At 37.1% G+C, this 23,455-nt stretch overlaps 1 protein-coding gene across 1 annotated transcript in view; it reads right to left on the reverse strand.

Moving 5' to 3' along the window:
* Pi3K92E (phosphatidylinositol 3-kinase 92E) overlaps nt 1–23,455 on the reverse strand; it is a 381,915-nt gene that overhangs the window by 197,364 nt on the left and 161,096 nt on the right. The window contains exon 9 of the mRNA XM_090402293.1: nt 12,665–12,907. Within this exon, the coding sequence (XP_090258419.1) occupies nt 12,665–12,907 (243 nt within the window). The remainder of the gene's footprint in view (nt 1–12,664; nt 12,908–23,455) is intronic.

A 23,455-nucleotide genomic window follows, 5' to 3' on the forward strand; every position in this document is an offset into this window, starting at 1 on the left:
AAAATGAGTAATTATTTGTAGGAAGTGAGATCGCTAGGTTGCGCGCAGTGATACAAAATGCGCAGTGGCAATTAGAGCACCTGCAAAACTCTTTCCAGAGTGATTCGGCTAACGTAAATAACCAGCGTAAGAGTGGGCGAGTTTCTGAAATGAAGGAAAGAGTGTTGTATGGTGACTCGTTATTAAGAGGAGTGATAGATGGGAGTGTAACTAAATCGTACTTACCGGGTGCGAAATTTAAGGATGTAAGTGACGAGTATTAGAGTGCAAAAACAGAGGGTGAAAGAATTAATAATTGTGGCGGGTTCGAATGAATTGTAAGGTGATAAATTTTTTATGAGAGAGGACTTGAAAGTATTGTTAAAGGTAGCGAAAGAAAAGAGTGACAGAGTTAGAATGGCGAGTCTGTTGCCGCGGTATGACAGAGAGGAGTTTAGGAGGGCCATAATCGCAAATGACATTATGCGCAGGTTATGCAAACGGTGTGGTGTGGAATTCGTGGACGTGTGGAATGAGTTTGATGGGCAAAAGGACTTAATACAAGAGGGATGGCCTGCATTTGAATGGACTTGGTGTGCAAAGACTGGAAAAAGTGTTGCTGAATGAAGTGAAAATGGATGTGCAGAACCAGGGAAACTAGAACTACCAAGGATGGGGGGAAGTGGATATGCAGACATCAGTGAGACAGTTGAGTGTAAAAATGTATATAATGTACCTGAGCCAGCACTAAGGACAAAAAGTGGGAATGGGACATTTAGAATAATGCATCAAGATAGGGGGTGGAACAAAGGGATCACTGCATTTCATGTATACTAATGCCAGGAGTATTAGGAACAAGAAGGAAGAATTTTTGGCCTTGATTGGCTCTTCCCGCCCACAGGTTATTGGCATTAGTGAAACATGGCTGACGAAAGATGATATAGTTAGTGGGATAGAATGTGTAGGTTATAGTGTGTTTAGGAGGGACAGAGAGAATAAAATGGGGGGAGGGGTGTTATTGATGATAGCTGATGAACTGCAACCAAGGAGAATTGAAGTTGTATTGCAGGATAGTGAAAGGAGCTCATTTGAGGCTATTTGGTGTCTGATTGAGACTGGCAGAATAAAATATACAGTTGGGTGCTGCTATAGACCAGGTGATGGAATAGATGGTGGAGATGGTATGCATAAACAAATTGATGAAATGAGTGGAAGGAGGGTAATTATTATGGGGGATTTTAATTATGGTAACATTGATTGGAAGGAGGAGAGGACACATGTGAGGAATGAAATGGATTTTATTCAATTATTAAGGGATAACTATCTGAGACAGCATGTAATTGAAAATACTAGGGGTGTGAGAGTGCTTGACCTGGTAATAGCATCTCACAATTTGATAATATGATAATAATGAATATGACCATGTTGCCACCTATTGGTGAGAGTGATCATAAGGTCTTGACCTGGGAGGTGGCTAAAGGTGTGGAATTTTCGATTAAGACAGGGTATATGTGGAATTACCGTGCTGGCAAGTATGACAAGCTTAGGAGATTGCTTGGATCAGTGCCATGGCATGTAGAACTGCAAGGGCTGGACGTTGATAGAGCATGGGAAGTGGTCAAGGAGCATTTACAGGAGGTTATGGCTGATTGTATACCTAGGGTCCGAACAGTAAAACAAGTAGGGGTTAAATGGATGAATAACACCATTAAGCTTGAGCTGCAAAAAAAGAAACAACTGTGGAGGGAATTTAAAGAAAGGAGTGACCTGCAGGCACATGAACGGTATAAAGTGCAGGCCAGAAGGGTAACGAGTGTGGTAAAAACAGCAAAAGCCGATTATGAAAGGAAACTAGCTATGCAAGCAAAAGAGAATCCCAAACAGTTCTTTCAATATGCTGCACGCATTAAAAAAAGCTGTACATGGCAAAATGATTTTAAGGAATGACGATGGTAAGGAGGTCACTGAACCAGTCGATATAGTGGAGTTACTGAGCACGCATTTTGCAAAAGTATATCATCCAGGTGGAGACATTGAAAAAATGAAGGAGCCATTAGTTTATACGGGAATTATGATGAATGAAGTGGAGGTGAATAGTCTATTACAGAACCTTAATGTGAATACATCTGTGGGATTGGATGGTATACCGGCACGGGTCTTGAGTGAAGCGGCTAAGGAATTATCAGTGCCCTTGACCATGTTGTTTAATCTGAGTCTCGGGTCTGGTTTAGTCCCGAAGGATTGGAAAGAGGAGAAAATAGTTTCACTGCATAAAGGAGGATCCAAGACTATGGTTGCAAATTACCGACCGATCAGCATATCAGGAGTTGTTGTCAAGGTCTTGGAGAAAGTAGTCAAGAGAAAAATACAGGAATGGATTGATGAAAATGAGATACTGTACAGGGGACAGCATGGCTTTGTAAAGGGTAGATCATGCCTGAGTAACTTGCTCAAGTTTTATAACAAGGTGACGGCTGAACTGGATAAGGGAAATGGGTTTACAGTGATACTGCTGGACCTGGCAAAGGCGTTTGACAGGATACCACATGGAATTCTAATCCGTAAACTACAACATATGGGAATGGATAGGTGGGTGGTTGATGGAGAGATATCAAAGAGTAGTTTATTCAGGAGTGGAGTCCAAAAGACGGCCTGTGACTAGTGGGGTGCAGCAGGGTTCTGTTCTTAGACCACTGCTGTTTAATCTGTTCATTAACGATATAGGGAAGGATCTAAGTGGAACAGTTCATTTGTTCGCTGCTGATGCAAAGTTGTGGAGGGCGATAGTGAATGCAGAAGATGTCAAAGTCTTGCAGGATGACTTAGATAGATTGGAGTTCTGGGCTAAGGAGAATGGATGTCAATTTAATGTGACAAAATGTAAGGTTATGCATTTTGGGGTGAAAAGATTAGCAGCAGTATACCACATTGGTGGAACTTACTCCAAGAGATTGATGAGGCCAGGGACTTGGGAGTGTTGGTGGATAGGGAGATGAAGTTTAGGGGGCACATTGAGAAAGTAGCTAAATCAGCTAATCAACTCACTTGGTTGTTGAAAAATACCTTACCAAGCAGAGATAAGCAAGTTATTGTACCTCTGTACCGAGCCTTGATAAGACCTAATCTTGACTACTGTGCCCAGATTTGGTCACCTTGGTTCCTTCTTGATGGAGAGGATCCAGAGGCGAGTGACTAAGATGATAGCAGGTCTATGGAATGAACCATATGAGAACAGGTTGAAGATTTGTGGGTTGCAGAAACTGGTTGATAGGCAGAAAAGGGGAGATATGATTGAGACATTCAAATTGCTAAAAGGATTCTATAAGATTAATTCAGAGGATATTTTTGAGATCAGGACTGGTGGTGGGAGAACTAGGGGACACCTATGGAAGCTGGGCAAGAGTGTGGTTAGCAGTGGTGTTAGAGCTGGGTCCTTTACTTTTAGAGTGGTAAATGAGTTGAATAAGCTGCCAGAGTCTGTTGTGGGTACTATGACAGTGAGCGAGTTCAAGGCAAGGTATGATAGATACTGTGAGAATGTCGTATAGTTGTGTGGACATGATGTTTACAGCCTCCCTCGATGAGTCTAAGGACTCTCTGGAGTAGCCTGAAAAAACAATAATAATAAATAATAATAATAATAAAATATAAAGAAAGAGGTGATTAGCATACTCATGAGCAGTATAATGTGCAAGCAAGATGGATGACTAGTTTGTTAAGAAAGACCGAATCAAATTATGAGAGAAAATTAGCCAATTAAGCCAAAGTAAACCGAAAAGAATTTTTTCATTACATAGCAAGAACGAGGAACAATGACTATGGTAGGATGACATTAAAAAAATCTCATGATAGGAAGGTGAGGTAAATGAAATAGCTGATTTGTTTAGTGATCATTTTGCAAAGGTGTATCAACCAAGTGGAGATATTGCAGTTGCTGATGTGACAGAGACACATATTAAAATTGAGGTAAATGAAGATGAGGTGTTCTGCACATTGAAAAATATGAATGAGAACACAGAAGTGCGATCGGATGGCATGTCAGCCCATGTACTGCATGATCTGCAAGAAAAATGGCATTGTCTCTGATGAAGTTGTTCCATCTAAGTCTCAGCTTGGACAGGGTTCCAGGGGAGTGAAAAGAGGGTAAGATAGTTCCATTGCATAAAGGCAGCTCCAAGACAGAGGTAGCAAACTACAGATGGATATATTAATATATCAGGAGTGATCGTTAAAGTTGGTTAAAGGTAAAATCCAACAATGGGTAGACAGGGATAGGACACTCTATAGTGGAAAGCATGGCTTTGTAAAGGATAGGTCCTGTCTTAGCAGTGGCAGCTCGTGGCTTCAAATCATGGGGGTGCTGCAACTTTTGAAATATACATACACACTGTAAGTACAGTGTATATGTGTTTGGATAAAATATCAAAATTATGGTAAAAATTAAAAAAAAAATTAAACATGAATTTTTGTTTCGCTTGAAACAAAACTTCTTGTTTTGTTTCGAGTGAAAAGGTCAATAACTTTTTACTTAATGTTTGTGTCACTGTTGAATTTTTTCTCTGTTGAAATTATCGCAAGTGCATTTAACCTATCCTGATTCATAGTGCTCCTCAGAAATGTTTTTATTCTCTTTAATGCTGAAAAAAAGCATTCAGGCTCTGATGTAGTCACAGGAATTGTCAAGAGAATTTTTATGAATACAGTAATTTCACTAAGAACATAATCTAAATTATTTTCTGCAATAAATTTTAACAAGTCAATTAATTTACAATAATCATGCACGTCAGGTCTACTGTAGAATACTCGAAGTTCAGTTTCAAGTTTTTCTTTGTTGGTCATGGGATATGGCTTCGGTGGTCAATTTTATTTCTTCTGTAGGCAATTTATACTTAAAATTAGCTAATTTATCCTTATTAAATAATTTAGCAGCTATGAACATTCTACTACTAGCGCAAACTGCATATAAACAACAGTGTAACTGTGTGGCAGACAGTGCCGCATTACGCTAATAGCTCACATCTCACTATGACATGCATATGCTTGAGCATGTATAAAGATGCTAGCAGCACTGAGGTAAACACAGTGCTGCAGGCATCCTTCGCCCTCCTAAGTGCTACAAGATGGATTTTTATTATTTTTTATACAAAATAAGAGAATTGTATAGGATTGTTGATGATAAAATTAAATATTACAAGCAAATATAAATAAATTAATAAATATATTTATATATTGAGAAAAATTGGGGATGCTGCAGTTCCGATGCATGAGCCGCCCCTGTGTCTTAGTAACTTATTCACATTTTAAAATAAAGTGACAGCATTCATCATTACTGGATAAAGATAATGGCTACACCATGGTACTGCTTGACTTTGCCAAGGCATATGACAGAATACCACATGGAAAACTATTACAAAACTTGGAGCAAATGGAATGGATATTAAGTAACATGGATACTGGAGTGGCTCAAAGATAGACACCAGAGAGCTGTATATGGTGGAGTAGAATCTAGGAGAATGAGAGTAATTAATGGAGTAACTCAGGGTTCTCTACTAGGGCCACTACTCTTTAATTTGTGTATCAATGATATAAGGAAAATTTAAGAGGCGATATTCAGTTGTTTGCTGATGATGCAAAATTGGGAGAGCAATAGTAGACAGAGTTGATTTAAGTAAATTCGCATTGTTGGCAAAGGAGAATTATTGTCAATTTAATGTTGCAAAATATAAGTTTATTCACTTTGGGTTGAAAGGGTTGCATACAGTGTATCATATTTATGGTGCTGGATTGAAGGAAATTGATGAGGCTAGACAGTTTGGGATAATGGTGGACAGATTTGAAGTTCGTAGGCCATGTTGCAAAATGTTGGTAAAATGGCTCAAAGGATTACTTAGATGTTGAAAAACATGCTAACAAGTAAACATAGAGAAGTTATTTATCTCTTTTTTATAAGATAATGATTTGGTTGCATCTTGACTACTGTGTGCAGATTTGATCACCTCAGTTTCTTAGGGACCAGGAAGTGGTAGAGAAGATTCAGAGATGAGTGACCATGCTGGTGGCAGGTCTGTGGAATGCGCCCTAAGAGGACAGGTTGAAGTTGTGTGGGTTACAAAGTTTAGTTGATACGTGGAAAAGAGGGGACATGATAAAAACTTTTAAGATATTAAAGGGGATTTATAAAACTGATGCAAAGGAAATTTTTCACTGTATGTCAAATAGTCAAAGAACTAGTGGACAGTCATGGAAGTTGTGTAAGAGTGTGGTTAGCAAGAGTGTGCGGACCAGATATTTTGCATGGCGAGTGGTGAATGAGTGGAATGAATTGCCAGAATTAGTTGCGATTTCCCTGACTGTGAATGAGTTTAAGAAGAGGTATGATAAGTTTTGTGTGTAAAATAGTTAATTTGTGTCTCTGGCCTCCATGGATGAGTACTGATGGTACTGGATTACAAAAAACTGATCAGGCTAGTGATCTGGGAGTGATGGTGGATAGAGATTTGAAGTTCAGAAAACATTTAAAAAGCTGGAAAAACAGGTTAGAGGATCACTTGAATATAGAAGAATACAATGACAAGTAAAGATAGAGAAGTTATTAGCACCTCAAAAAGAGATCCATTGTCTTTATAAAAAAGTTTTCTTATGATGTCCTACATCTATAGCAAACTCTAATCCAGTAACCATAGATGAAATTGATGCAACACTCAAACTAACTAAAATTGGGGACATGATAACCAAGCTCCTGGCATTGATGGCATTCTTCTAGACTTTCTTACTCGGCTTGGCCCAACAGCATAATCATGGCTATCTAATTTCTTCCCCACAATAAAAAATGAATGGCTTCCAAAACTTTAGCATGAATCATAGATAATAGTCCTACCAAAACTCAATAAGTCAACTGATGATTCTAATAACTACCACCCAGTTGTATTACTCTACATGCCTTACAAACTTTTTGAAAGGATTATCTTCTCTAAAATTTCTCCAAAAATAGAAGCCTTTTTAATGAGTGAACAGGCTGGGTTTAGGCCTGGTCCTAGCTCTCAACAACACAGATAAATGCTGGATACCAAACGGCTTTAAAAACAAGTACTGCCTTCATAGACCTAACATCAGCTTATGACACCGTAAGGAGAAAAAATTTACTGTATAAAGCAACTAAAATAATCATCTGCAAAAAACTCTAAAATTACTAAAACAAATGCTCTCCAGTAGGAAAATAAAGGTTCATTTGAATTCACAAAAAAAAAAAAAAAAAAGTAGAACATTTATCCAATAGGATGGATTGCCACAAGGATCGTTCCTGCTTTAATCAACCCTCCAACAGTTAGTCAAAAGTTTATTTATGCTGATGACACAGCTATCGACATCCAAGACCTTGAGGAAACACTGAGCTCACTATAAATTTACTTTGAAAGCTGGGGACTATCTCATAATCCCAGCAAAACTGTTGTTTCTGCTTTCAACCTAAATAACTATGAGGCTCTTAAAAAACTGAAAATAAACTCCGCAACAGGACTCTAACCCATGAAAGTAAACCTTTGTTAACTTGGTGTCACAACTGACTGTAGTCTAACTTACTGAAAACATTTAGAAACACTAAGTTAAAGATATCTGCTAAGAACAACATTATAAACAAGCTGAGGCACAACTAGGGTTGTAATGCCTTGAGTCTTAGAACAGCAGCATTGGCTCCAGTCTTCCCTGTTGCAAAATATTGTTCACCAGTTTGGAGCTGAAGTCACCACATGATTCTTGTGGACACACTAACATAACAATGAGAACCATCTCTGGTACCTTATGATCTGAAGATAACTATGATCAAAGAAATAAAGAAAATCAGAAATAACATGAATCTTCTTATACATAAAGATATCTCTTCACCTCCAGATCTCCCCATATGGCTTGGAATTACCAGATGATGGTCCCCAGGACTGATGGAGAAGTCACCCTTGTGTGTGTGTGTGTGTGTGTGTGTGTGTGTGTGTGTGTGTGTGTGTGTGTGTGTGTGTGTGTGTGTGTGTGTGTGTGTGTGTGTGTGTGTGTGTGTGTGTGAAGACTAAGCATCACATCACTGATGACTGTCCCATATACGCCTTCCCTGGAGGCATCAGGAACTTGCATTTACTCCCAGCCAGTGCATCAACTTGTTAACTGAATTGTATTCCCTCCCCCATATGCTAAATAAAATAAGTTTATGAAAGGATTTTATAAGATTGACACAAAAGAAATTTTTCGATACATAAGTAGGAGGGTGAGAACAAGGTTCAACCCTGGAAATTGTGTAAGAGTGTGGTAAGTAAGGGTCTGTGGATTAGGTTTTTTAGGTTCAAGCAATAACAGAAATATTAGAAATTATATTATGTTCAAGTAATATAAGAAATATTATTTGAACCTAATCCAAGTTATGGATTAGGTTCAAGTAATAACAGAGGTCTGCACATGTGTGATAGGTCTGTAATATTTTATGATATTTGAAGTGCTTAAAAAGCAGAATTTTAATACTCAAAACCCTAAGCTGAAAACATCTATTTGATCTATAGATTCCCTATTCAGGATATTTTCAGTATTCCCAGACCATTTTCATACCAAATTCATGAAAGCTGTTACTCAGTTTAGTTAAGGGACTGTTGAGGATAACATCATCTGCATAAAGTAAAGAGTGATTTGATTATTTCCAATTTAGATGACAGGCATAATGCCACTTTCCTTCAAAATATGATCCAAAGAGATGACAAATAACAGTGAACATAGTGTATACCTTTGATTTAACATCAAACCTCATATTGATTTAACATCAAACCATCTTGTCACTACAATTACAAGGTGGTATCAAAATGTTTCGAGACTAGTTTTGTAACACGTCAACAGATGGCAGCACAAGGCTGCACGCACAGTCACAGGGAGCACTGACCTTCATTAGTCAGTGTGCCAAAAGACATGATCCTGTGTACATCAGGAGCTGTGCAACTGGTGCTATTCTGACCACGTGCATTACCACGTCTGTGATTTCATCATGGACAGCAAGTTAGAACAAAGAGCGAACGTGAAATTCTGTGTGAGACTGGGCAAATCTGCCACAGAGATGTTTGAAATGATTCAGCAAGTTTACAGCAATGCTGCAATGATTCGTTCGATGTGATGTTCTTCAAGAGCGGAAGAACATCACTGGAAGATGACGAGAGATCAGGAAGACCTTCAACGAGCTCAACCCCCAAAAATGTCGAAACCATTTGGTAACTTGTGCATGAGGATTGTCGAAGAACACTCCACAACATTGCTTCCATTGTGTCATACAGAACAGTCCAGACAATCCTCATGTATGATTTGAACATGTGCCATGTTGCTGCCAAGTTCGTCTCCAGACTGCTGACCCAGGAGCAGAAGGAACACCGCGTCGAAGTCTGCCAGCGTGCCGTGGATAACCTGCCCTTCATGTTGAGGATCATTATCAGTGACGAAACTTGGGTGTGCGGGTGTGACCCTGAGACGACGCAACAGTCTTCACAGTGGAAGAGCAGATCATCTCCACGACCGAAAAAGGCAAGGCAGGTCTGCAGTTCGACCAAGTGCATGCTTGTCATCTTTTTCGACATTCATGGCATTGTGCATCGAGAATTCATCCCCAGGGACCAGATCATCAATGGTGAGTTCTATTGCCAGGTTTTAAGGCATCTGAGGGAGAACATTCGGCGAAAGCGACAGGATCTGTGGCGTGCGAAAAAAGGGATGCTCCACGACGACAATGCACCCTGTCACCGAGCTCTCCTCACATGTGAGTTTCTCGCCAGAAACAACATGATCTCACTTCTGACCCATCCTACTCGCCAGATTTGGCTCCTGCGAACTTTGCCCTCTTCCCGAAGATGAAGATCCAGCTCAAAGATCGCCATTTTGACACCACTGCGGAGATCCAGCAGGAATCACAGGTGCTTGACACGCTTCTAAAAGAAGACTTCCAGGACACATTCCAGAAGTGGGATGTGTCCTGGAAAAACTGTATTGCTATGCAAGGGGACTATTTTGAAGGTGTGATAGTGCGTAAACGTAGATAAAGTAATTTCTCGTAAACAGAGCTAGACTTTGAAACTTTTTGATACCACTTCGTATGTGGTATAATTTATATGAATTATGCAGTCCGTGCTTCACAGCCATATGCCTGGGAAAGGAGTGTCCTAGGTTCGATTCCTGTCACTGACACGAGGAGCTTAAGCATCTTTCTCAGACATAGCCAAGTTAATCAGTCTTGGGCATAGACAGCAGGGTTTTTCTCCCCAGTTTATCTGGGGTTTTTTCTCCTGCAAGCAGGCAAAGCTGACCTCTGGTTCTCCCCTGATCTCCCACTATTCTCTGTAGAACTTCTCCACCATTGATCTTATAACAACCCCTTACCAACTTGTAGGTCTCTATCATATCTCCCCTCTTCCTTCTCTCCACCAGACTCTGCAATTTACACCTTCTCAATCTTTCCTCATACTCAACATTCCAGAGGTCAGAAACTACCTTAGTCAGTCGCCTTTGTACCCTTTCCAACATCTCTTCAATCTTTCTGAAAACCCAGTGACCAAATCTGGGCACAATAGTCCATGTGTGGCCTAATCAAAGCCCTACTTCTACACGTCAGTGTGTCCTCCGCATCATTCCCAGAAGTCTTTGTGTTGTCTTCACAATTTTGGTGATGTGTCACCTAAATTTTAGATCCTTATCCACTATCACCCCCAGATCTCTTATTTCCTCTACCTCCAACAATATATTCTCAACAAGTATAAATTCTGCATCACATCTTTGTTTTCCAAATTTTACAACCTTACATTTTGCAACATTGAACTCACATCCCCATTTGCTTGCCCAATCACTCAATTTATTCAAGTCTTCTTGCAAGGCCACAACATCTTCTCTACTCTTTATGGTTCGTCCCAACTTTGCATCATCTGCAAACAACTGAATATCTCCATCCAAATCTTCGCCAATATCATTAATATACAAGTTAAATAGTAATGACTCTAAAACAGACCCCTGAGGCACTCCACTAGTGACTCCTTTTCCTGGATATCGCACCCCCATACACAACTTTTTTATGCCTATCAGATATCCAGTCTCCAATCCAATGCACTAATCTAATATCCAACCCCATCTACTCTAGTTTGACTGTTAACTTATCGTGAGGTACTCTATCAAAAGCCTTTGCGAAATCCAAGTATGTTACTGTGTATCCTTCTCCTCTGTCCAAGGAAGCAGTCACTTTATTGTAATAAGTAAGTAGATTACTAAAACATGACCTCCCTTTAGCAAATCCATGCTGTCCAAGGATTATACCATTGTTGTCAACCCAACTCTGGATCCTAGTTCTCACAAGCTTCTCCAACAACTTAACCACAACACTTGACACAGAGATAGGCCTATAGTTTGATGCTTGAGTTCGATCACCTCCTTTATGAAGTGGCACAATCTTGCCCTCTTTCCACTCTTTAGGAACTTGACCAAGTGTAAGGCTCATTAAAAAATTATGTCAAGGCAGGTGTCAACTCTCTGGCACATTCCTTCAGAATACATGGTGATATATTATCAAGTCCTACAGCCTTATTTACATCTAGTTTACTCAACTCCCCAAACACCTCTTGCTCACTTACAGTCAATGTTATATTCAATTCAACTTATATTCAATGTTATCCTTCTCAAAACTAAATGGTAATTACTTTCTGTTTCATATTTCCCATACTTGCATCCTGAACTAGTGTGAGGATATCACTATCAACAATATCACAATCAATGAAATGAGACTTTTCTTATTTTTGTTGTCTTCTTGTTATGTGAATTTGCACACTTCATTATGCCAGAACAAAGTATTAGTAATAACTAGCCTATGTCCTGAAGAAAAATCCAGCAGGTACTTACCACTAATATTGGCTCTGCTCTTTTCTCCAAATCTTCTCAAAACAGTTCTGTGTGTCTAGTATTTATTTCCTATGCTACTGCTCTTAACATCTCCACCAAGGTTTTCCTTTTTTTTTTTTATGTCAGAAAAAGGAATAGCTGGTTTTAGTTGTTTCTGCTGGTCCTATTTGTCATGATCCTTCTTCTTGTGCACTGTACTTGCTGTTATAGTTTAATTGATTGTTGTATTTGCCTTGCATTCCATCTCTCTTGGAATTGCCTGTTTGTTCCATGCTATGTTAAAATATCTGTCTGAATTTTCAGTAAAGTTCTGCTGGTCCTATTTATCATGCTCCTTCTTGTGCACTGCACTGTACTTGCTGTTATAGTTTAATTGATTGTTGTATTTGCCTTGCATTTCATCTCAATCGGAATTGCCTGTTTGTTCCATGCTATGCACTGTCAGTTTTAGTAAAATATTTGTCTGAATTTTCAGTCAAGTCATATACTGTATCTAACATGTTTCACTCTCAGTTACTATATCTGAGGTTCCATCAAAACATGAGAATCCCCTGACACCTGAGATGTAGCATCATGTATTAGATTCTGGTATGATTCATCAGGAGTCACAACAGAACTTGATACTTGAAGACAGATCTAATTTTCAAACTGCAGGAGTATAAAACATTGGAGAAAATAATATTTGCATAACAATTCCAGAAGTTCACTTATGATGTAATTCATAAAAGATTAATAAACTACAATAATCATCTTCAATAGATAATAATTCTTATTTCAAAGTTTATATACTTACTTTCTCAAAGCTTGGATATGTTACTGGAAAATCTTTGTGATACCTATCAAAAGTAATGGTTAAAGTTGTGGCTTGTTCCATACCAGGATTAAAAACCACAGGTCCTAATGGATTCAGCATATCATCTGAAGGAGGATCTTGTGAGTAGGTCCACATATGTAGTGTAACCGATCCCATTTTAAGTATATTTTTAAAATCAAATACTGTGGTATTTACCCAAGCCAAAGGATTAGCATACATATCCTACAAAAGGCATAATATTAAAAAAAAAAAAAAAAAAAAAAAAAGGTTAAGTTTCTTTCTTTTTTTTTTCCCTTGGTCTAAACTTTAATTTAATTATTTTTGTAGTAACAGCAATAACGTGCTCTACTATTTTACAAAGTAAATAAATTGAGCAACAAGTAAAATATTATTTTATTACTTTAATAGTATGACAGTATAATACAAGTATAATACAGTATAGCAACATTCATGGAGTCAGATTTATCAAAAGAGATCTCACTCAACGAGAAACACATGACATTGAACCCTAAACACACTCATATGCCTGACATTTATATTATAAATGTCAGAAAATGCATCCCATTTACCACCCATAACTTTCCATAATGGGGGGGAAAAAAAAAGAAGAAAAAATCTACTTCTCCTTGCCGTTTTTTTTTAGTGCAGTTTTTATACTGTACTAAATTATGATAAGGTAGAAAGTTAACAGATACTCGCAAGATCATCAATTATCCCGTCTGCATATGAATGATGGATCATAATAATAAGATCTATCATTCTTATTTAGATTGGGATAATCTAAATAGGGATCTCACAGATCAGGTGTCTGCCACAATTCAGCCTCCTCTTCCTCTGCTGTTACATTACAATACACCAGCTACCAAACTTACAATTCCATTTGCTCCCAAAACAGATATATCAACATATATAATTAGGAGTCAAAACATCTTCTTCAGCTTATGTTTGAAGTAATGGGAACAAAAGAAATAATTAAAAATCACTTTATTCCCTTTGATAATTAAGCACTTTAGAATAATTATCAGTTTGCAATACTGCAGTTTGAAAATTTAGGATCTTGGTGTGCAACAGTCTTCTTCACATCAAAGTTCTTCAACATAATATCTAAAAAATCCTGAAAACTATTTTTTTAGCTGTATTTTAGCTTTGACTTGCTCTAATATAATCATGCAAACTGTAAATTTTTACTTAATTCATTACTTACCTTGTTTTAGAAACGCAGAATTTCCAAAACAAGGATGCTATGCTGCAACACAGTGCTCTTCAACTGCCTATGAAAATACAGTGAAGTTCAATGAAATTTTTAAATTTCATTGATTCTCATTAATAAATGAAATTTCTGAACAAGAACTCAAAACTTGTATGCAATCTAAATTCATCTGCTTTATTGTTTTACAACATACACAGGAGTAAAATTTTCTTCATATCTCGCCAACAAGAGATGATTAAATTGTAGCAAGATTTTTTTTTTTGAGGCAGAAATCCTTATTTAACTCATGTATAAGCAGACAAAAAAGTATGCAGGCAAAATATCTTCATGATTAGAGTTGTGTGTGGAATAGATAAATTCACATAAGGTTACTCAGTATTCCATAATGCACATGCTCCCTTCTAAGGCATGTATCATCATCATCAAATTCCTGCCATGTACCCTCAAGGGGTGTACAGGATATGATAGTACTACATGAAAAAATTACAGCATTACTAACTTCCTATCTACAATTTTCCTCCAAATCAGTCTGTTACTTGTCAAGACTCCAACATTATCAGATCTTATATTTCTATCGTCTAAGGCACTTTGTACCGTATCAATCCACCTATATCTTGGTCTTCCTCTGGGTCGTTTTCCTGCCAACCTGGCAGAGAACACTTGTTTTGCTAATCTTTCCTCTCCCATTCTATTTAAGTGACCATACCATCTGAGATTAGCTCTGCTAACGCGTTCCTGGATGCTGACAATGTCAAGTTCTTTCCTAATATCCTCATTTTTAATATGATATTGCCATTGATGCCATCTGTTCACGCCTCTAATCTTTCTCAGGACTCTCATATCTGCGGTCTCTAGTCTTTGGTCAAGTGTTTTACTTCTGACCCAGCTCTCAGATCCATAAGTTAAAATTGGTTTGAACACAGTCTTGTATACAGCTAATTTAGTGTTCCGACTAATTTCTTTCTTATTCCATATGAATTTATTCAATTGACTTCCCACGATACCAGCTTTGCTGATTCTGTTGTCTATTTCTATATTTAGTTTACCATCTTCAGTAAAAATTGTGCCTAAGTAGCTGAAATGTTTTACTTGTTCCACAGGTTCTCCATTCACAACACAGTTGACATTTTCAATGATTCTGCCTATTTTCATTGACTTTGTCTTTTTATTGCTGACCTTCATACCATATCAACTACAACAGCTATTCAATTTAGTCAGAGAATCTTGCAGACTTGTAGCGGATTTATTTAGAAGTATAACATCATCCGCATAAAGCAAAGAGCTGACATTAACATCTCCAATTTTGATATCAGGTTTAATACCACATTCCTTCATAATGTGATCCATATAGATAATGAATAACAGAGGGGATAATGTACATCCTTGTCTCACACCAGATTTAACATTAAACCATCTTCCTGTACTTCCTTCAATTCTAACTGCTGACTCACAACTCAAATAAAGACTAAGTATTGCTTGATATAATGCCCCATTGACACCATATAACTGCAGCGTATTGAATAGCTTCTCTCTTGGCACCTTGTCATATGCCTTTTCCAAATCGACAAAACTTAAATACAGATTTTTGTTATATTCCCATGCTTTCTAGACTATTTGTCGTAAAGTGAAGATCTGATCCTGACAGCCTCTATTTGGCCTGAATCCAGCTTGTTCTTCACCGAGCTTTTCTTCCACAATTCTTCTCAACCGTTTCTCAAGTATACTTGCATAGATCTTGCCAGGAACACTCAGTAGGGAAATACCTCTGTAATTCTCACATGCAGTTTTATTTCCCTTTTTATATATGGGTACTATGAGAGCTCTACTCCAATCATCGGGAATTCGTCCCTCTGTCCAGGCTTTCTGAACTATGCAGTGCAGCCACTGTAAGACTCTTATACCACCATACTTCAGCATTTCTGGTCGAATATCATCTACTCCTGCTGCCTTTCCACATTTCAAGCCTTTGATGGCTTTTTCTACTTCAAGTATGTATTCCTGACTGCATGCCTGGTCAGTGTTTTTTATCATCACTGTTTTTTGTCATCACTGCTTGTTTCATTTAGCAGTTATTCAAAGTAATTACTCCATACTTCAAGGATATCTTTTTCTCCTGTTTTCATTTCACCTTTATCATCTCTAATTCCTTTTACAGCACTCTGTCTTCCATTCCTAAGCTTCTTCAACAACCTCCAGAATATTTTGCCACCTTCTTGATATTTATTTTCTATATTCTTGCCAAAGTCCTCCCATGACTTTTGTTTAGCTAGTTTTACACACTGTTTAGCTTTCTTACATTTGTCTCTGTATTCTATAAGAGTAAAAGCTGACTTATTTGCCAGGAACTTTTGATATGCTTTCTTCTTTTCCTTCACTGCCTCTTTAACTTCCTGTGTCCACCAGGGAGTTCTGATTTTTTTATCCTTGCACACAACCTCACCACATGCCTCTCTGGCAGAATCAATCAATGTTTCCTTCAGAGTTTGCCACTGAATCACCAAGGTTTGATTCCTGTTCTCAAACTCTTTCATTTTCTTTTCAATAATATTTCTGTATTTTAGTCTACAGTTCACATCTGAGAACTGCTCAACTTTTATTCGCTTTAAAACTTTCTTACATGTTATTCTTTTCAATATGAAATTCAATTTTATCCTGCTCAAGACTAAATAGTGATCACTTCCAATTTCAAATCCTCTGTACACTCTGGTGTCCTGCACCAGGGAGAAAACATCAATATCAACAATAACATAGTCAATGAGACTTTTCTTATTCCTAGCCTCTTCTCTCCATGTGAATTTGTGCACATTTTTATGTTGGAACATGGTGTTAGTAATAACCAGTCCATGTCCTGAGCAGAAATCCAACAGATATTTGCCATTATTATTAGCTTTGCTCTTTTCTCAAAATTTTTCCAAAATATTTTTGTATGTCTGACAATCATTTCCTACTCTGCTATTTAGATCCCCAACAAGGACCAACTTTTCCTTTTTCATTGTGTCAGTTGCTTTTTCTAAAGCCTCAAAAAATTCCTCCACTTCTACCTTAGTAGAACCTTCTGTGGGACCATAGGCACAAATAAGTCTCATTGTCCAGTTCCCCATTCTCATATTTGCCCACATTACTCTACTTGAGACTGACTGCCATTCAAGAAGATTAGCCTCATATTTTGTGTTGAATACTATGGCTACTCCTTCTTTTCCTTGATTGTCATTGCCTGAATATATCATTTTGTATTGATTGCTCAGAAAGATCTCACCAGTTTTGGTCTTTTTTGTTTCAGTCACCCCTATTATATCGATCTGGTACTTATCTAATTCCTCAGCTAGCTCCATTTCTTTGCCATTCAGGCTTCTTACGTTGATAGTACCGATCTTTAACTCTGGTGATGTTGAGTTGGGGTTTGTTTTCAGATTTGTTCCAGTAGCTGACTTTTCGCTGTTCGCCCTGGTTCCCTGGCGAAAACAACGGGGGCTTTGTTTAACCGGGCAACGCCCCAGCCGGCATGAAATTTTGTCATGTTGTACCATCATTTTTTATTTTGGTTTAACCAATAAGAATACAATTTGGTCGGCTAAATCCCAAGAATTATGGCATGTCACTACCTAGACCAGTTTCAACATAGAATCAGCCTAGTCATAATGATATTTTATAAGTTAGCTATATATACTTTCTATAACTGCTTGATGCTATATAGCAGGGGTGGCCAGAGTTTTGGCAGCAAGAGCTATAGTTACCTACCAGAAATTGCTAAGAGCCACAAATTTACTTTTTGTTAATTGTTAAGAGCCACAAATTTACTTTTTGGAACATTTTTAAGGGCAACATCAAAAGCTTCCTTAATATCAATGCCATGAGTACTATCTTGTAATGCTATTAAATCTAATAATTCTTCTTGCGTCACTCCGTCCTCAAGAACAAAACGAATAAAAATTGCTAATTGTGGTTGGTCTGTAATGTCAGTTGATTCTTTTGTTTCTTTTAATGTATCTTTTTAAATTTTCTGACAAGGTAATATAAATATAACTACATTGCCGAACAGCAATGTAGTTAATTGAAAAATTAAATTAAAAACAATAGAAAATTAAGAAAAATTATAAATATTTTTTATTTGTTAGTTGAGTCGCAATAAAACTTAAGAGCTACATGCGGCTCACAAGCCACAATTTGGCCGTGGCCATATAGAAGAGGGTGATCTGATCAATTGATATCACCCCATTCCTCATAGATTCACTGCAGTCATTCTCTCATAGATTCCCATCCCCCCTCCCCCAATGTCTCTTCTACAGGTAAATTCATAAACAGTGCTGTAGAACTGGTTCCCATCATTCTCCTCATTCTTCCAAGACTGTAATGACAAGAGCATTTGCCAGTCAAGATCCATTTACTGTCCAGCTCCAAACATACAAACTACATGCTTTTTCTCATTTTTCATCCCATTTACCTGTTTTAGGAATAGCCTCCTTGCAATATCTTTCCTTAAAAATACAACCTTCAGCTGTTTAAGAAACAATCAGATTCCTTCTTTCTTCTTACTCACACATGGTGATGTACCATAGGTCTTGCAACCTATGGTAAAACCATATATACCAGTAGCACAACAGACTTCCTTTCAAGACTTAGGAATAAATTTGGAGTTACTGTGGTATCCTTGACAGGATACCACAGTAACTCCAAAAGAAAGTGTACTATGCATTACACTATGAAAGTGTGAAATGGAATAATGCGATTTGATACTAAGTCATTTGTCTCCATATACATGTCACCTATCTGAAAGTTACTTTATGTGCTCACACATTGGTAAAAGATAAAAATGAGAATATAGCTATATTTTTTACTGTCCAGCTCCAAACATACCAACTAAATGTTATTTCTCATTTTTCATCCCATTTACCTGTTTTAGGAACAGCCTCCTTGCATGCCGTCTGTTGAACAGGGAATACATGACCTGCATCCAGCAATAGCCAATAACATACGTTTGGATGTGGCCAACATCCTAATCCTTTTTAAGCTTCCCAAAGATAATATCCCACATAAGGAAATCATGACTCTAAAAGAGCTACATAATAATAACCACATTATCATAACCAAAGCAGATAAAGGGAATGCAACTGTGGTGATGGATACAACAGAATATGAAAACAAAATGAACACACTTCTACAAGATCAGTCAACATATACAAAATTATAGATCGAGATCTCACCAACTCACAAAAGAATAAGGTGCGTAAATTACTGAAAAAAAGTCACTTCCTGGCCTAAAGAAACAGTAAACAAACTCAAGCTCCTCCATGTTAAAACAACCAGGATATATGGAGCACCAATTATTCACAAACAAGGTACACCCTTATGCCCTATTGTGGATAGTATAAATAGTCCCACATACAAGCTGGCTAGACATTTAGTTAAGCTAATGTCCACTCACACAAACAATTCTCCTTCCTTAGTCAAAAATTCTGTGCACCTAAAAAAGTATTTTAGAAAACCATACCTTAAAAAGTTCAGACATAATGGTAAGTTTTGATATCACCTCACTATTCACAAATGTACTGCTAATTGAAACCTTTATCTGATAAAGTCACACTTTTCACCCTGATATACGAGGGTGGTCTGGAAAGTTCTCAGCCTCCTGAGAACTTTTCAGACCACCATCGCCACGACAGGCAATACTATCGGCAAGAATTTTTTTTCTAAGTTGGTACATCTGTCATAAGCATCCATGTGAAATTGCAAGTCATTCTATCAAGTAGTTTGTTTTATACAGCTGTCTGAAGCAAAATTGTTGTCTGTATCCCTTGAAATGGATAAAATTCAGTATCGTGCAGTTATAAAATTCTTTGTAAAAGAAGGTTTAATGAAATTCATTCAAAGTTCATAAAAGTTTATAGGCACTCTTCTCCTTCGTTTTCAACAATTAAGAAATGGGCTGCCAAGTTTAAACATGGCCGTACCAGCCTTGAAGATGATCCACATGAAGGACGTCCAAAAAGTGTAACAACACCAGAAATCATTGATCAAGTGCACGATATGGTATTGGATGACTGGTGAGTCAAAGTGCATGAAATTGCTGAGACTATAGGCATATCAAAAGAACGTGTAGGATATATTTTGCATGAAGAATTGCAATGAAAAAAGCTTTGCGCAAGATAGATGCCATGCTTGCTCACAGCACATCAAAAATACACTCGCATGAAAATCTCTGAAGAGTGCTTGGAGCATTTTAACAAGAATAAAACTGATTTTGTGTGTCAATTTATTAATATGGATGAGACTGGATTCACCATTACACACCAGAATCCAAACAGCAGTCAAAACAGTGGACAGAAGCTGGTTGTTCAGCATCCAAGAAGACAAAGTTGGTTCCATCAGCAGTAAAAGGTCATGGCATTGGTGTTTTGGGATGCTAAAGGAATTTTGTTTGTTAATTATCTTGAAAAGGGTAAAACAATAACCGGAGAGTATTATTCCGATCTTTTAACTAGACTAGACAAAAAAATTCGTGAGAAAAGACTCGGTTTGCAGAAGAAAAAAATCATCTTTCATCAGGACAATGCACCTTCCCACAAAGGTGTTTTGGCAATGGGAAAATTAAAGGATCAGCACCATGAATTGTTGGAACATCCACCCTATCTAATAACAATGGCACAATTTGTAGCTCAATATTCATTTAGTTCAAATGTGTGATATGAGATTGGAAAATGACTAAGCCATATTTGAAATATCAGACAAAAATAAAAATATTACAAATCTTTTTATAAGTCATCATCATAACACTAATTACGGGTATAGACCATATTGGTCTGTTCCGGTCTCATTATCCTTTTTTGAGGTCTAACCTGCCTTCTTTTTCCAATTGGCTTATATTTTAGTATTTGTTTTGGACGTCAGGTGTTGGCCATTCAGTTTACATGTTCAATCTATTTTTGTTTATAATTGTTTACTTTTTCATCTATTGATTTTGTTTTAAGTTCTTTTAAAATGTCTTCGTTCCTTTTTTCATCTAATAATGTGTATTATGCAGTTCTCATAAATCTCATTTCACTTGGTTTTATTCTTTGTTTATTTTGTTTGTTTATTGTCCAAATTTCACTGCCATATAATAATGTGGGCACTGCTAAAGTATTGTATATTTTCAAGCATGTTTCTTTTCGTACTATATTTGGGTTGAGTGTTTTATTTATTAGGCCTATAATCTGTAAAAATTTTGAAGTTTTTAATTTTATGTCTTTTTATTTCACATCCAAGATAACTGAAAGTATTTATCTGTTCTATTATTTTATTATTAATAACTATTTTTAACTATATTTATAACTATTAATAACTATTTTTATAAGTAATATTTTTTAAATATCACTGGGAACAATGATATTTAATGCTCTGCAAGTTTCATAGTTTTCAGAACTTTTTTTGATAGTAAAGTATAGATCCTATTCACTTCACTACTCAGGCTAGAAATTTTCAGCTGGAAATGAACATTTTCATACCATCTTTCAATGTCTCCATAGAAAATATATAGCAATAAAATATTTTCCTTATACATATAATTGCAATGGGGTGTTTAACGTTCAAAGCTGTATAACAGAGAGGACACCTCCACATAGCCTTTAAAGGAATGCAGAGAACCGACCAGGACTTCTGACCTAAAGTCCAATCCTCACCTTCTCGTGGTGCACCCTATTAGGTATCTACGTGGATAATGAACGAACAAGGATGGGCTGGCAATTTGGAATTTAGCCAACCAAATTGTATTCTTATTGGCTTAAACCAAAATATAAAACGATGATAGAACATGACAGAATTTCATGCCGGATGGGGCGTCACCACGATTAAACAATGTCCCCATTGTTTTTGTCAGGGAACCAGGCTAACAGCAAAAAGTCAGCTACTGAAACAAATCTGAAAACACACCCCAACTCAACATCACCAGAGTTAAAGATTGGTACTATCGACATAAGAAGCCTGAATAGCAAAGAAATTGAGTTGGCTGAGGAAATGGATAAGTACCAGATTGATAAAACAGGGTTGACTGAAACAAAAAAGACCAAAACTGGTGAGATCTTTCTGAGCAATAAATACAAAATGTTATATTCAGGCAATGACAATCAAGGAAAAGAAGGAGTAGCCATGGTATTCAACACATTCTTAAATGGCAGGCAATTTAAAGTACAGTGATGTGGGCAAATATCAGAATGGGGAACTGGACAATGAGACTTATTTGTGCCTATGATCCCACAGAAGGTTCGATTAAGGTAGAAATGGAGGAATTTTTTGAGGCTTTAAAGAAAGCAACTGACACAATGAAAAAGGAAAAGTTGGTCCTCGTTGGGGATCTAAATAGCAGAGTAGGAAATGACTGTCAGACATACAAAAATGTTTTGGGAAAATTTGCAGAAAAGAGCACAGCTAATAATAATAATGGCATATACCTGTTGGATTTCTGCTCAGGACATGAACTGTATATTACTAACACAATGTTCCAACATAAAAATGTGCACAATTTTTACATGGAGAGAAGAGGCAAGGAATAAGAAAAGTCTCATTGACTATGTTATTGTTGATAGTGATGTTTTCGAACTGGTGCAAATAAATCAGCTTGCGCTCTTAGAGAATACAGAAACAAATGTAAGAAAGTTAAAAACTGTATAAAACTAGCTAAACAAAAGTCATGAGAAGACCTTGGTAAGAACATAGAAAATAAATATCAAGAGGGTGGGGCAAGATATTCTGGAGGTTGTTGAAGAAGCTCAGAAATGGAGGAAAGAGTGCTGTAAAAGGAATTTGAGATAATAAAGGTGACATGAAAACTGGTGAAAAAGATATTCTTGATGTATGGAGTAATTACTTCGAAAAATTGCTAAATGAAACAAGCAGTGATGACAGCACAATAGTAAAAAAAATTCAACAGACATGCAGTCAGGAATATATATCCATACTTGAAATAGATAAAGCTATCAAAAGCCTGAAATGTGGAAAGGCAGTGGGAGTAGATGATATTCGACCAGAAATGTTCAAGTATGGAGATATAAAAGTTTTACAGTGGCTGCACTGCATAGTTCAGAAGGCCTGGACAGAGGAATGAATTCCAGATGACTGGAGTAGAGTTCTCATAGTACTCATATATAAAAAGGGAAATAAAACTGAATGTGAGTATTACATAGGTATTTCTCTACTGAGTGTTCCTGGTAAGATTTATGCCAGTATACTTGAGAAACAGTTCAGAAGGATTGTGGAAGAGAAGCTTGGTGAAGAACAAGCTGGATTCAGGCCAAATAGAGGCTGTAGGATCAGATTTTCACTTTATGACAAATATTTGAGAAACTATTTGCATGTATGGTGTCAGTGGGGCATTATATCAATCAATACTTAGTCTTTATTTGAGTTATAAGTCAGCAGCTAGAATTGACGGAAGTATAGGAAGATGTTAAATCTGGTGTCAGACAAGGAAGTACATTATCCCCTCTGCTATTCATATGGATCACATTATGAAAAAAAGGGGTATTAAACCTGGTATCAAAATTGGAGGTGTTAATCTCAGCTCTTTGCTTTATGTAGATGATGTTATA

This window comes from Typopeltis vanoorti, chromosome 2 (genome assembly GCF_054136105.1).
Source record: "Typopeltis vanoorti isolate ZY-2024b chromosome 2, IOZ_Tvanoo_1.0, whole genome shotgun sequence".
In the NCBI taxonomy this organism is placed as follows: Eukaryota; Metazoa; Arthropoda; class Arachnida; order Uropygi; family Thelyphonidae; genus Typopeltis; species Typopeltis vanoorti.